General features: G+C 41.0%; 1 protein-coding gene across 1 annotated transcript; it reads right to left on the bottom strand.

Annotated features, from left to right (window-relative positions):
• Positions 1 to 10587: 10587 nt before the first annotated feature.
• On the bottom strand, positions 10588 to 12346 carry LOC120056401 (transcription elongation factor SPT4). The gene is made up of 5 exons (XM_039004564.1): positions 12157 to 12346; positions 11790 to 11896; positions 11644 to 11699; positions 11159 to 11212; positions 10588 to 10963 (listed from the first exon to the last, which is right to left on the bottom strand). The coding sequence occupies exons 1-5, from the start codon at positions 12223 to 12225 to the stop codon at positions 10896 to 10898; spliced, it is 354 nt and encodes a 117-aa protein (XP_038860492.1). The 5' UTR covers positions 12226 to 12346; the 3' UTR covers positions 10588 to 10895.
• Between the last annotated feature and the right edge of the window lie 2855 nt (positions 12347 to 15201).

Genomic DNA, 15201 nt, shown 5'->3' with positions numbered 1-15201 from the left:
TGTTTCACATTGGCTTAGTGAAACTGCCCTTAACTATACATCTAGGATTTAAATCGGTAGAACCATGAGAGGAGACATCAAAAATATATCAGCAAACATGTCTTCATGTTGTGACATAGAGCTGAGATGTTATTGGCTCCATAGTGATAAATGAAGCGTAAAGTGGTTCCTCCTTTAAAAGTTATGATTTTACACCGGCGGGACTTAGAGGTAGCCAGCAGTGTATTCACCTAGAAGCTATCAGAGGCTTCAGGCACCAACACCCCCTCCCCTCACCACAGAGGAAACTGAAGTGACACCCCAAGGCGGGCTAACAAACTCACAGTTGATTATACACATGGCTCTCATTTGACTAGCAACCGTCCCTGACCACTGGTGCTTGTGGTTCAGATCACTTTGTAACTAGGTGTTCCATAACTGCTCATTTATCAAGTCATCTGAATAGGCTTCCGGGGGGGGGGGGGTTTCTCTCCAGAAAAGACCATGCAGAAGCATGTCAAACAGGATTTCTTCAAATAAAAAGGTTATTTTGTCAGGCAGGCCAGTAGGTATCTACCCAGTGGTAACCTGATTGCATGATATGATACAACCCAAATCAGGCCATGTGGCAACCAAACCAACATGTGACACCCCATGAAGAACTTAAAGATACTCCAAGAATATCACTATTGTTTGGAATGATAATGAAACACAAAAGATCTCATCTAAATATACTATCACTGTTTCATATTATATCCATATAGAGTTACATTTCAATATAGGAAACTGATATCGATATCTGAGATGATCAAATGGTCATTTATGACGTACAAGGTAAAACCCGAGGTAAAACATCCAGTAGTGCAATATGAATTGAAACATGTCATGACAGAATATCTCGTGTTAAATAGAGGCCTCGTCTGCAAAAAAAAAAAAATCATATACTCTCCACTTAGCAATGAAGTACGTGTGATATTTTTGCATTTTGGCGTAGCCACAAGTTTGAGACAGCTCTCATAGATTCAACTAGCGAAGGGAATCTGCGGTATGTGCATGTAGATTGGGTTGGAAGGTGGCAAAATGTGCAGAACATTCTGCACTCGGATGTGCATTCAAAAGTAACAAGGCCACACTAGAAGCACTCTTGTTATAACTACTGTGGTTTCACAAAGCTACTGAGACCAACCATAAACCAGCCAGGAAATACGAGATGTAGCAACTCACTGGGCACACCACATCATTTCAAAGTCCTTAGTATGGAGAGGATGGCTGCCGTTTTAAGGGCTCCTGGCCAACTGTGCTTTTTTTCTGTGTTTTTACGCGATGTTTGTAACTTATTTTGTACATAATGTTGCTGCAACCGTCTCTTATGACCGAAAAAGAGCTTCTGGATATCAGGACAGCGGTTACTCACCTCGAACTGGATGAGGATTTTTTCTTTAATGAGTCTGACGCAAAGGATATACTGCTTTGTGAAGACAAGGCCAAAATCCCTGTCATCAGCGTGAAGAAAAGACAGAGAAAAAGGGGGAGGAGGGCGGAGGGTGCCTTGTAAGAATTCGCCGACGTGTAGGTAAACCACCACTTCCCTCTGTATTATTGGCCAACGTGCAATCATTGGAAAACAAACTGGACGATCTACAATTAAGACTAATCCTACCAACGGGACATTAAAAACTGTAATATCTTATGTTTCACAGAGACTTGGCAGAACGACAACACGGATAATATAGAGATGGCTAGCAGAGCAGCTATTCATAGCTGTCTATTTACCACCCCAGACTTGCACTAAGACCGCACTCAAAGAGCTGTAAAAGGCCATAAGCAAACAAGAAAATGCTCATCCAGAAGCGGCGCTCCTAGTGGCCGGGGACTTTAATGCAGGCAAACTTAAATCCATTCTACCTCATTTCTACCAGCATGTCACATGTGCAACCAGAAGAAAAAAAACTCTAGACCACCTTTAACTCCACACACAGAGACGCGTACAAAGCTCTCCCTCGCCCTCCATTTTGTCAAATTGTCAAAGTTGTCCATAATTATATCCTCCTGATTCCTGCGTACAAGCAAAAACTAAAGCAGGAACTACCAGTGACTCGCTCAATACGGAAGTGGTTAGATCAAATCAAATCAAATCAAGTTTATTTTATATAGCCCTTCGTACATCAGCTAATATCTCGAAGTGCTGTACAGAAACCCAGCCTAAAACCCCAAACAGCAAGCAATGCAGGTGTAGAAGCACGGTGGCTAGGAAAAACTCCCTAGAAAGGCCAAAACCTAGGAAGAAACCTAGAGAGGAACCAGGCTATGAGGGGTGGCCAGTCCTCTTCTGGCTGTGCCGGGTGGAGATTATAACAGAACTATGCCAAGATGTTCAAAATGTTCATAAGTGACAAGCATGGTCAAATAATAATCATGAATAATTTTCAGTTGGCTTTTCATAGCCGATCATTAAGAGTTGAAAACAGCAGGTCTGGGACAGGTGGCGGTTCCATAACCGCAGGCAGAACAGTTGAAACTGGAATAGCAGCAAGGCCAGGCGGACTGGGGACAGCAAGGAGTCATCATGCCCGGTAGTCCTGACGTATGGTCCTAGGGCTCAGGTCCTCTGAGAGAGAGAAAGAAAGAGAGAAGGAGAGAATTAGAGAGAGCCAAGATTTTCAAAATGTTCATAAATGACAAGCATGGTCAAATAATAATCAGGAATAAAAGTCAGTTGGCTTTTCATAGCCGATCATTAAGAGTTGAAAGCAGCAGGTCTGGGACAGGTAGGGGTTCCATAACCGCAGGCAGAGCAGTTGAAACTGGAACAGCAGCAAGGCCAGGTGGACTGGGATGACTCGGATGCTATGCTACAGGACTGTTTTGCTAGCAGAGACTGGAATATGTTCCGGGATTCATCTAATGGCATTGAGGAGTATAACACCTCCGTCACCGGCTTCATCAATAAGTGCATCGACGACGTAGTCCCCACAGTGACCGTACGTACATTTTCCAACCAGAAGCCATGGATTACAGGCAGCATCTGCACCGAGCTAAAGGCTAGAGCTGCCTCTTTCAAGGAGCGGGACACTAATCCAGATGCTTATAAGAAATCCCGCTATGCCCTCAGACGAACCATCAAACAGCCAAAGCATCAATACAGGACTAAGATTGAATCCTACTACACCGGCTCTGATGCTCGCGGATGTGGCAGGGCTTGAAAACTATTACGGACTACAAAGGGAAACCCAGCCGTGAGCTGCCCAGTGACACGAGCCTACCAGACGAGTGAAATGCCTTTTATGCTCACTTCGAGGCAAGCAACACTGAAGCATGCATGAGAGCACCAGCTGTTCCGGACGACTATGTGATCACACTCTCCGTAGCCAATGTGAGCAAGACCTTTAAACAGGTCAACATTCACAAAGCTGCAGGGCCAGACAGATTACCAGGACATGTACTCAAAGCATGCGCGGACCAACTGGCAAGTGTCTTCACTGACATGTTCAACCTCTCCCTGGCCGAGTCTGTAATAGCTACATGTTTCAAACAGACCACCATAGTCCCTGTGCCCAAGAAAGTGGAGGTAACCTGCCTAAATGATTACCGCCCCGTAGCACTCACGTCGGTGGCCATGAAGTGCTTTGAAAGGCTGGTCATGGCTCACATCATTACCACTATCCCAGAAACCCTAGACCCCTTCACATACCGCCCCAACAGATCCACAGATGACGCAATCTCAATCACACTCCACACTGCCCTTTCCCACCTGGACAAAAGGAACACCTATGTGAGAATGCTGCTCAATGACTACAGCTCAGCAATAAACACCATAGTACCCACAAAGCTCATCGCTCAGCTTAGGACCCTGGGACTAAACACGTCCCTCTGCAACTGGATCCTGGACTTCCTGACGAGCCGCCCCCAGGTGGTAAGGGTAGGCAATAACACCTCTGCCACGCTGATCCTCAACACTGGGGCCCCTCAGAAGTGCGTGCTTAGTCCCCTCCTTTACTTCCTGTTCACCCACGACTGCATGGCCAAGCACGACTCCAACACCATCATTAGGTTTGCTGACGACACAACAGTGGTAGGACTGATCACCGACAACGATGAGACAGCCTATAGGGAGGAGGTCAGAGACCTGGCAGTGTGGTGCCAGGACAACAACCTCTCTCTCAATGTAAGACAAAGGAGCTGGTCGTGGACTATAGGAAAAGGAGGGCCGAACTCGCCCCCATTCACATCGACGGGGCTGTAGTGGAGCGGGTCAAGAGTTTCAAGTTCCTTGGTGTCCACATCACCAACAAACTATCATGGTCCAAACACACCTAGACAGTTGTGAAAAGGACACAACAACATCTTTTCCCCCTCAGGAGACTGAAAAGATTTGGCATTGATCTCCAGATCCTCAAAAAGTTCTACAGCTGCACCATCGAGAGCATCGTGACCAGTAGCATCACCACCTGGTATGGCAACTGCTTGGCATCTGACCATAAGGCGCTACAGAGTGTAATACGTACGGCCCAGTACAACACTGGGGCCAAGCTTCCTGCCATCCAGGGCCTCTATACCAGGCGGTGTTAGAGGAAAACACCAAAAATTGTCAGAGACTCCAGTCATCCAAGTCATAGACGGTTTCTCTGCTACCGCACGGCAAGCAGTACCGGAGCACCAGGTCTAGGACCAAAAGGTTCCTTAACAACTTCTACCCCAAAGCCATAAGACTGCTGAACAACTAATCAAATGGCCACCGGACTATTTACATTGACCTCCCCCCAAAGTTTTTGCACTGCTGCTACTTGCTGTTTATTATCTATGCATAGTCACTTTACAAATTACCTTGACTATCCTGCACCCCCACACATTGACTCAGTACCGGTACCCCCTGAATATAGCCCCGTTATTGTTATGTAATTATGTTACTTTTTGATTGATTCAATTTTTTATTTTTATTTAGTAAATATTTTATAAATTCTATTTCTTGAACTGCATTGTTGGTTCAGGGCTTGTCAGGAAGCATTTCACTGTAAGGTCTACACCTGTTCTATTCGGCTCATGTGACAAATAAAATTTGATTTGAAGTGGAAATTTGGGTTGAGACGTTGATCAATGAGATTTCAACCTTTATTCAAAAAGGACAGCCAGAAATTTGTTGAATTTCCAGTGTGTTATTACTATGCTCTAAAAGCACAACCAAATTCCAATGGGAAAACAAGGTCAGCTTTTTCGTTTAGTTTGTTAACTAAATGTGTTATCACTGCACTTTCAACCATTTCCCTTATGTTGAAATTACCATTTTACGTAGTTTTTCCACCATGACCCTTCATCTACATTCCTAAGTCTCAAACTTGTACAAAACGTAGTATGTATATATATTTTTAAATACACCCGGTACCGGAATAGTGATATCCATGATGTTCTCAGTAAATTTAAAACAGTTTTTTTTTTTTTTTTTACTATTTTCTACATTGTAGAATAATAGTGAAGACATCAAGGCTATGAAATAACACATATGGAATCATGTAGTAACAAAAAATGTGTTAAACAAATCAAAAGATATTTTAGATTTTAGATTCTTCAATGTAGCCACCCTTTGCCTTGATGACAGCTTTGCACACTCTTGGCATTCTCTCAACCAGCTTCCCCTGGAATGCTTTTCCAACAGTCTTGATGGAGTTCCCACATATGCTGAGCACTTGTTGACTGTTTTTCCTTCACTCTGTGATCCAACTCATCCCAAACCATCTCGATTGGGTTGAGGTCAGTAATTGTGGAGGCCAGGTCATCTGATGCAGCACTCCATCACTCTCCTTCTTGGTCAAATAGCTCATACACATCCAGGAGTTGTGTTTTTGGTCATTGTCTTGTTGAAAAAAACAAATGATAGTCCCACTAAGCGCAAACCAAATGGGATGGCATATCGCTGCAGAATGCTGTGGTAGCCATGCTGGTTAAGTGTGCCTTGAATTTTAAATAAATCACTGACAGTGTCACCAGCAAAGCACCCCCACACCCTCACACCTCCTCCTTCATGCTTCATGGTGGTAACTACACATGCGGAGATCATCCGTTCACCTACTCTGCGTCTCACAAAGACACGGCGGTTGGAAGCAAAAATCTCAAATTCGGACTCATCAGACCAAAGGACAGATTCCCTTCGGTCTAATGTCCATTGCTCCATTGCAAGCAAATCTCTTCTTTTTATTGGTGTCCTTTAGTAGTGGTTTCTTTGCAGCAATTTGACCATGAAGACCTGATTCTCGCAGTCTCCTCTGAACAGTTGACGTTGAAATGTGTATGTTACTTGAACTCTGTGAAAAATGTATTTGGGCTGCAATCTGAGATGCAGTTAACTCTAATGAACGTATCCTCTGCAGCAGAGGTAACTCTGAGTCTTCCTTTCCTGTGGCGGTCCTCACGAGAGACAGTTTCATCATAGCACTTGATGGTTTTTGCGACTCCACTTGAAGAAACTTTCAAAGTTCTTGAAATGTTCTATATTGACTGACCTTCATGTCAACTTCTTTGGGACTGGGGGGCAGTATTGAGTAGCTTGGATAATAAGGTGCCCAGAGTAAACTGCCTGCTACTCAGGCCCGAAAGCTAGAATATGCATATAATTAGTAGATTTGGATAGAAATTTGGATAACTCATTTGGCAGGCAAAAACCTGAGAAAAAATCCAACCAGGAAGTGGGAAATCTGAGGTTTGTAGTTTTTCAAGTCATTGCCTATCGAATATACAGTGTCTATGGGGTCATATTGCACTTCCTAAGGCTTCCACTAGATGTCAACAGTCTTTAGAACCTTGTTTCAGGCTTCTACTGTGAAGGGGGAGAGAATAAGAGCTTTTTGAGTCAGGTGTCTGGCAGAATGCTATGAGCTCAGTCAGGCGCGCACACGTGAGAGGTAGCTGCGTTCCTTTTCCTTTCTAAAGACAAAGGAAGTGTCCGGGTGAAACATTATTGAAGATTTATGATAAAAACATCCTAAAGATTGATTCTATACATCGTTTGACATGTTTCTACGAACTGTAATATAACTTTTTGGACTTTTCGTCTGAACTAAGCGATCGCGCATTGAGCATTTGGATAACTGGGCTAAACGCGCGAACAAAAAGGAGGTATTTGGACATAAATTATGGACTTTATCGAAACAAAACAAACATTTCTTGTGGAACTGGGATTCCTGGGAGTGCATTCCGATGAAGATCATCAAAGGAAACACAATTATTCCCATTACAGAATTAAAAAAGCAATTTTGGACTGACCAATGTATACATTTTCAATTACATGCAACTTAAAAGTTTTATATCACAAAATGTCAACCTTAAATCTTTTGGACATTAAAGCAATGTTGAGGCGATCCTATTTAACTCAGACAAGAATACACATATGATAGGCTTTCTGCAATGTTTTGTATATATTACCTAGTATCTAACTAACAATCTCTTAGAATAAAAAAATACAAATATTGTAATCAAAACTTAAAAATAACTGATATAGGCACAAGATGGAAGGAGTGTTGGAACTTAACTAACAGAATTACAGTTAGCGAAAATGTATTGTCTTTTGTTGATGTAGGGTTGTTATTGTTAAAAAATATATATATTGTAAAAAAAAATATTCTACTGTAAGTGGCTTTGGATAAAAACGTTTGCTAAATGGCATATACTATAATATTATCAACATTTGAAGGAGGTATATTTTGTGCCACTGACTTAGTCTGTCTATAATTCCAGTTTGTTTAAATTAATAATTGATATGTTGGATTCACGTCTCCATCTCAACCACAAAATTTAAGTTAAAAAATTAAAGAATAAATAGGACTAAATCAAAATCCAACTTTATTTAAAGTGCATTTAAAATGTGAACTGTTTTAGTCATATTTATTCTTTAACTTCGTTTTTTTGGTTGAGATGGAGACTTGAATCCAACATATAAATGATTAACTTGAAGATTACATTTGAGATAGTCCAAAGCTTGAAACACTAGGCCTATATGTATTGTCTATTTTTAGTTGAACCCTGGGTTGGATTTAAACAATAGCTGTTTATGGTTTTGCAAATGCTACATATGCCTAAACAGTAGGCCTCTCATTGATGATATAAGACTTATAAAGTATGGCTACGTTCCATATGCTCTGTTAAACCTACTCGTTTGGATTGACTTTGATAGCAATGGTGCATCTATTTAGTTATTATCTATAATCATTGTCATGACAGCACATTGGTAGTAGGCAGTGACCCGATATGAAAGCTAAGCAGATTTGTGCTTGTTAAAACCCTGGGCGGGACACAAAAACGATGCTGTAGATTAACTTCCATAAAGGAGGTGCTGCCCAGCCTATAATTTATATTTTCTGATAGTGGATATAATGTTGTAGATCTGACATTGTTTCAAAGGTACAAATTCATTCTATTTTATACACGGTTTGTATATGTTGGAAATTGGTTACCGTGATGACAATCATGTGGTTGAAATTTCACCCTCAAAACAACAGTTTATGTTGATGATTTTTTTTTTTTTCAAATCCAATGGTTCAGTATTTTCCACGTAGATTCCACGTCACAATATATTAACAAATTACTTTGAAACAACGTTGATTCAACGTTTGTGCCCAGTGGGAACTTATTATATACTGTACATCGTTAACCTATTCTTCACTATCTTTCAAGTTGAATTTGTGATCAGATTTTTGATCCAAATACTTGTTTTTGTTTTCCCTGTTTTCCCTATAGTTCCAAAACAACTGAAAATGTAATATAGATTGTATGTCTAACAATGATATCCTCAAAAGGGGGAAATTATGCTTGTGTTCTTACAGGTCATACCATGACCTCTTCTTACTCCTCCGTGTGGGAGTGAAGAGTCTCGCTGTGGGGTTTTGGTGACGTGTGTAAGAAACACAGAAATATCATCTATACTGAACAAAAATATAAACGCAACATGCAACAATTTCAAAGATTTTGTTGAGTTACAGTTCATATAAGGACATCTGTCAATTGAAATAAATTCATTAGGCCCTAATCTATGGATTTCACATGACTGAGCAGGGGCACTGCCATGTATACAGCTCCAATTGGATGCTCCCTCAAAACTTGACATCATCTTTGGCATTGTGTTGTATGACAACTACAACTACCCGTACTGTATTTATTTATTTTGCTCCTTTGCACCCCATTATTTCTATTTCTACTTTGCACATTCTTCCACTGCAAATCTACCATTCCAGTGTTTTACTTGCTATATTGTATTTACCTCGCCACCATGGCCTTTTTTTTGCCTTTACCTCCCTTATCTTACCTCATTTGCTCACATTGTATATAGACTTATTTTTCTACTGTATTATTGACTGTATGTTTTGTTTATTCCATGTGTAACTCTGTGTTGTTGTATGTGTCGAATTGCTATGCATTATCTTGGCCAGGTCGCAGTTGCAAATGAGAACTTGTTCTCAACTAGCCTACCTGGTTAAATAAAAAATGGAGAAAAAAAAATGAAAAAACTGCACATTTTAGAGTGGCTTTTTTAATTTTTACACTGGTGGTACCATTGTGTTGGGTGTCATTGGGTGTGTCTGTCATGTGTAGAGGAAGGAAAGGTGTTCAATCAAACGTGACACAGTGGTGTGACAGAGGGTATGTGGTTCTTCTGACCCAAAAATACATCGGGCTACCATCCACCTCAACCATCTCAACCGTTTTTTCCCCTTCATAAAACTGCCTCCTTGCACTTCTGAAGCACAGTATCTTTGTACAAGCAGACAGTATCTTTGTCCAAGCAGACAGACACTCAAAGTACATTTTCTATTAAGATTCCTTTGAGCTAAAAAAAAAAAAAAGCAATCGCAATCACCTTATTTTCATGTTATTTCCCAGTGCCCCTTCCAGTTTACAGAGCATGAGGATGTAATATGAGTAGTAAAGTGTACTGCTGACCTCTGTCTATGATTCCCATCAACAGGAGGCAACTTCCTAATAACAAGGCCTGTTGAGCTACACAGCTTAGCCTCAATACAGGAACTGAACAGCTGACACACAAAGCAGGAACATCAATTAAATCATATCCTGTGAAATGGCTTCAAAATATGTCATTTAAAACTGTCATGGAGTCTGTGAGTACTTTCATGATCAGAAAATATACTCTTCACCCGATTTTATAATGAAAAAAAAAAGTCAATCTGTCTAGTCAGCTTTGTTAGCGATAGAAAAAGCATTGACCTAAACGAATAGTACCAACTATCAATTGAGGGACTTATCATTAAAGACGACATTCAATCCGATCGCGCTTTAACGACAATACACACATAAAAGCAGCGTTCCCCGGTTCGCTGAGACCCCATTCACAGTAAATGCGTTATATGTTTGCTCAATCAAAAAATGACGTTGACAGTAAAGCACGGTCGGATTGAATCATGGCCTTCAGTCATTTCATGGCTAACCTTTGTACAGTATACATCAGTTAAATGTAGCTCGTGACTGCCACCCGATGGACTTATAAATTATTTTAAAGGATTCATTCAAGAACCTACAGTTACACAGCCCCATCGTGTGATTGATTGTATACTGTTACTGGGGGGTGTAATGATGTCAAGTGAGTTCATTGAGATGCCAGAGATTACATTTTTTATAAAAACAACTTTAGAGTTTATTATGATAAATACACTCCGGGTTTGTAAATGTTTTAATTATAGCATAATATGAGTGTCTATTCTAGCAGAGTGAACCCATCCCATTGAAAACAAAAATCGACACATTACCCAAATTAAACAAAACAGTTCTATGAGATGTTACACATAATGAAAATCAGACTTTGCAAACAGAACATTAGCGACATCAGTCTCCACAGACTGTTTATGGATGTGTTGTTGCACCGTGAAGCTGTGCTGAAGATGACCGCCTGTCCCCGTAGAGAGAGGTAATGATCAGGCTTATGTCTTGACAGCGGTGTCTCTGGATTTGTAGATCACTCCTCTGCTCTTCAGCTCTCTCACCACCCCTGCAGGACAGAAATAAGAACAACATTGAGAGAGAGAGAAGGTCACACAGTGGATGGGATTCAATGAAAGCAACTTGAGAACCCAAGAGGATTCTGCAGTTTGTTTCCTGATTTTTGAACACATATGCCAACATTTTCTCAATGGCTCCTATAGTAGACGGTTGAGAATATACACTGCCTTTGAACGTGACATACCTGGAGGTAACCGCCCTGTCACCGTCACAGCATAGACACCAGGCTTGAAGTTACCTGAACAGGAAAAGTGAAATACAAAACAGCACTAGAACTTTATAGGTGGTCCTGTATGGGTCAGTTGGTAGAGCATGTGTGTTTGATTCCCACGGCCACCCATATGTAAAATGTATGCACGCATGACTAAGTCACTTTGTATAAAAGTGTCTGCCAAATGGCATATAGCCAGCCAGCAGGTAGCCTAGTGGTTAGAGCATTGGACTAGTAACCGACATTTTGCAAGTTCGAATCCCCGAGCTGACAAGGTAAAAATCTGTCGTTCTGTCCCTGAACAAGGCAGTTAACCCACTGTTCCTAGGCCATCATTGAAAATAATTTGTTCTTAACTGACTTGCCTAGTTAAATAAAGGTAAAATAAAAAATACTTCCAAGGAAACGTTTGAAAGAAAGTCATAGACCAACACGATAAACTATGACAACAAACTTACTGATTCTTTGCCACTTAGCCACCCAGCTGTCCTCGGGGCTCATCTGAGCTATGACCCTGTAAACAGAGATCGAATGCTTTAGCAATTAGCCCACACTTGCTGTCTAGAACTGACACTAAATCATCAATTACAAGTAGAGAACTTACCCATCAAACGAGGAACTTGTACACTCATAGACCATCTCTCGATTCCCCTTCATCTGAAGGTACGACTCACAGTTGTCACAGCCATCATATTCAAACTGGTCAATAGTCTGTGTGGGGACAGGAGAAATATGGATTCAATGAATACACATGGCTAACTGGTTAGCTAGTCATGTTAGCACGTTACACAAACATTTCAGCAAACGTTACGTTAAATAGATAGTAGCAAGCTTTTTAAAACGTTTCGTTCGATAAATTGTAAGTAGCTAGGAAAACCTCTCAGAGTAAGCTAGTGTCTACAAATGTATGCCACTGCCAGTTGAAGAAAGCAGATGGTCAGCTTTGCTAACGTTAGCTTGCTAGTATTTACCTTCACAAGAGAGCACAGAAGACATGCCCGCAAATGGCGGAGGTCCTTAGGACAAGTTTCCAACGCCATCTAGAAAATAGCAGCTGATATTTGAGAAATCTATCTGTAAACGCTATCAAATAAAAGCGTTTCAAAGGCGTTGTTTTGATTTTCACCGCTATTAAACTGGCAAGATGAAATAAGTACTTCCGGTTGACGGGTCACAGTTTTTTTGGACGCTTAGTTTTGAGTTTTAATTTCCCGTGTACAGTGAAATGCCTTTCTTGCAAGCGCTAAAACCAACAATGCTGTAATCAATAACGTAGTAGTACAAAAAAATAACATACGGTATAACAAAAACACACGAGAAATAAAACATACGAAAAAAAGAAAGTAAGTTAGTAGTAGTATACTACTAGGAGTATACTTAACATTAGGAACAACTTCCTAATATTGAGTTGCATCCCCCTTTTGCCCTCAGAACAGCCTCAATTCGTTGGGGCATGGGACTCTACAAGGTGTCGAAAGTGTTCCACAGGAATGCTGGCCCATGTTGACCCCAATGCTTCCAACGGTAGTGTCAAGTTGGCTGGATGTCCTTTGGGTGGTGGACCATTGTTGATGCACAAGGGAGTATGAAAAACCCAGCAGTTCAAATAAAATAAAATAACAAACCAGTGCATGTGGCACCTACTACCATACCCCATCTACCATTCCAGTGTTTAATTGCTATATTGTAATTACTTTGCCACCATGGCCTATTTATTGCCTTACCTCCCTTATCTTACCTCATTTGCACACACTGTATGTTTGTTTATTCCATGTGTAACTCTGTGTTGTTTGTATGTGTCGAACTGCTTTGCATTATCTTGGCCAGGTCGCAGGTGTAAATGAGAACTTCTCAACTAGCCTACCTGCTTAAATGAAGGTGAAATAAAATAAAAATAAATTAAAAAAGGCTTTTAAATACTTTTATTGCCCATTCACCCTCTGAATGGCACATATACAGAATCCATGTCTTCTTCTATGGTATATTGGCGATCATATGATTTTACCAAAAAACGAAGAAAAAAATGTTTTAAAATTTAAAAAATTACTCAAACAACCTTTCTGTTAAAAATAAATAAAACCGATCTGATCCCTATACAGGCTCAAGGGGAACCTGGGAGGGCGGGTCTTCCGGCTCTAGTACCCCTTACAAGTCTTCCGAAGTAAAATCCCCAAAATCTTCAGCTGCAGCTACAATAATGTCTAGTTTATTCGACTTCTTTGAGATTTGTAAATTTTATAACTGTGGAAATGAACGCAACAAAATCCACTTTAACACACAGGGTAACTTGTGTCTGGCAGCAAACATTTGCTACAGACTGTGGTGTATCCACTACCATCTCTTCACTGGCATCATTTGTTTTCTCAATTATTTTAAATTGCCTCCACATCGGAGATTCGATTGACCGCTCTAACTTTTGCCACCTCAATTTCCTTCACCCTTACAGGGCACTCCCGGAACTCAGGATCATGATCTCCACCACAATTGCAACAGTGTCGTCCTTTTGCACACCTTTCTTCAGTATACTCTGTTCGTCTACACATACTTGAAACATGGCCAAATCCTTTACAATTCTTAGCGGTTTGGAGATAAAAACTCTTATGGCGTATCTCACAATAACCAAGCTTCACATGCGTAATGTAGGTATTTGTTCTTTATCAACAACAAAAAACAGGACCGATAGACTTTCTTCTTTTCTTCCATTCACCCAGCGGGTCAGACACTGGGCTCCAACCACTCCAGGAATTCTCTTCAGGTATTCAACCTGAACATCTCCTTTTGACGGGTGCTCTATACCGAAGTTCAAAAACACAATCTTCTGTTGTCCGGATTCTTTTGAGGTCCACTGCAATATTGTTCTGGTTCTTCAGAAATACAATTCATCAAAATAAGACTCCTCCTGGTCACTCTGACAGAATCCACTTCTTCAAGCGCATACTTCACCATTTGACACATCAAAACGGGTTTCCCAAATATGGCATCCTTACTCAACAAACGCATCCCAACAAGAAGCGATTCATTAGCATTTTACACACGTATCCTCCACTCCGATTTCCTTTTTGTTCCAGTTTTCGATTCAGTCTTCACCAAATGTTTTCGACACGCTATTTAATTCGAACTCTGCATCCACTTCTGCCATATTTCCATTCCTGACCATTCAATCGATGTCTCAGTAATATCTTTAACCTGTCTCCTCCCCTTCATCTTGTTAAATCCACTGATTGAAGTGGATTTAACAAGTGACATCAATAAGGGATCATTGCTTTCACCTGGATTCACCTGGTCAGTCTATGTCATGGAAAGACCAAATGTTCTTAATGTTTTGTATACTCAGTGTATACAGGGTCAGTCAGTTGCAGTACCATATTCACAATGTGCAGGGATACTGGTGTGATAGAGGTAGATATGTATAGGGGTAAGGTCACAGGGATACTGGAGTGATAGAGGTAGATATGTATAGGGGTAAGGTCACAGGGATACTGGAGTGATAGAGGTAGATATGTATAGGGGTAAGGAGACAGGGATACTGGAGTGATAGAGGTAGATATGTATAGGGGTAAGGTGACAGGGATACTGGAGTGATAGAGGTAGATATGTATAGGGGTAAGGTGACAGGGATACTGGAGTGATAGAGGTAGATATGTATAGGGGTAAGGTGACAGGGATACTGGAGTGATAGAGGTAGATATGTATAGGGATGAGGTGACAGGGATACTGGAGTGATAGAGGTAGATATGTATAGGGGTAAGGTGACAGGGATACTGGAGTGATAGAGGTAGATATGTATAGGGATGAGGTGACAGGGATACTGGAGTGATAGAGGTAGATATGTATAGGGGTAAGGTGACAGGGATACTGGAGTGATAGAGGTAGATATGTATAGGGGTAAGGAGACAGGGATACTGGAGTGATAGAGGTAGATATGTATAGGGGTAAGGTAACAGGGATACTGGAGTGATAGAGGTAGATATGTATAAGGGTCAGGTGACTGGGATACTGGAGTGATAGAGGTAGAT

This window comes from Salvelinus namaycush, chromosome 12 (genome assembly GCF_016432855.1).
Source record: "Salvelinus namaycush isolate Seneca chromosome 12, SaNama_1.0, whole genome shotgun sequence".
Taxonomy (NCBI): Eukaryota; Metazoa; Chordata; class Actinopteri; order Salmoniformes; family Salmonidae; genus Salvelinus; species Salvelinus namaycush.
The sequence above is the reverse complement of the archived record's forward strand: the minus strand, read 5'-3'. Positions and strand labels throughout refer to the sequence as shown.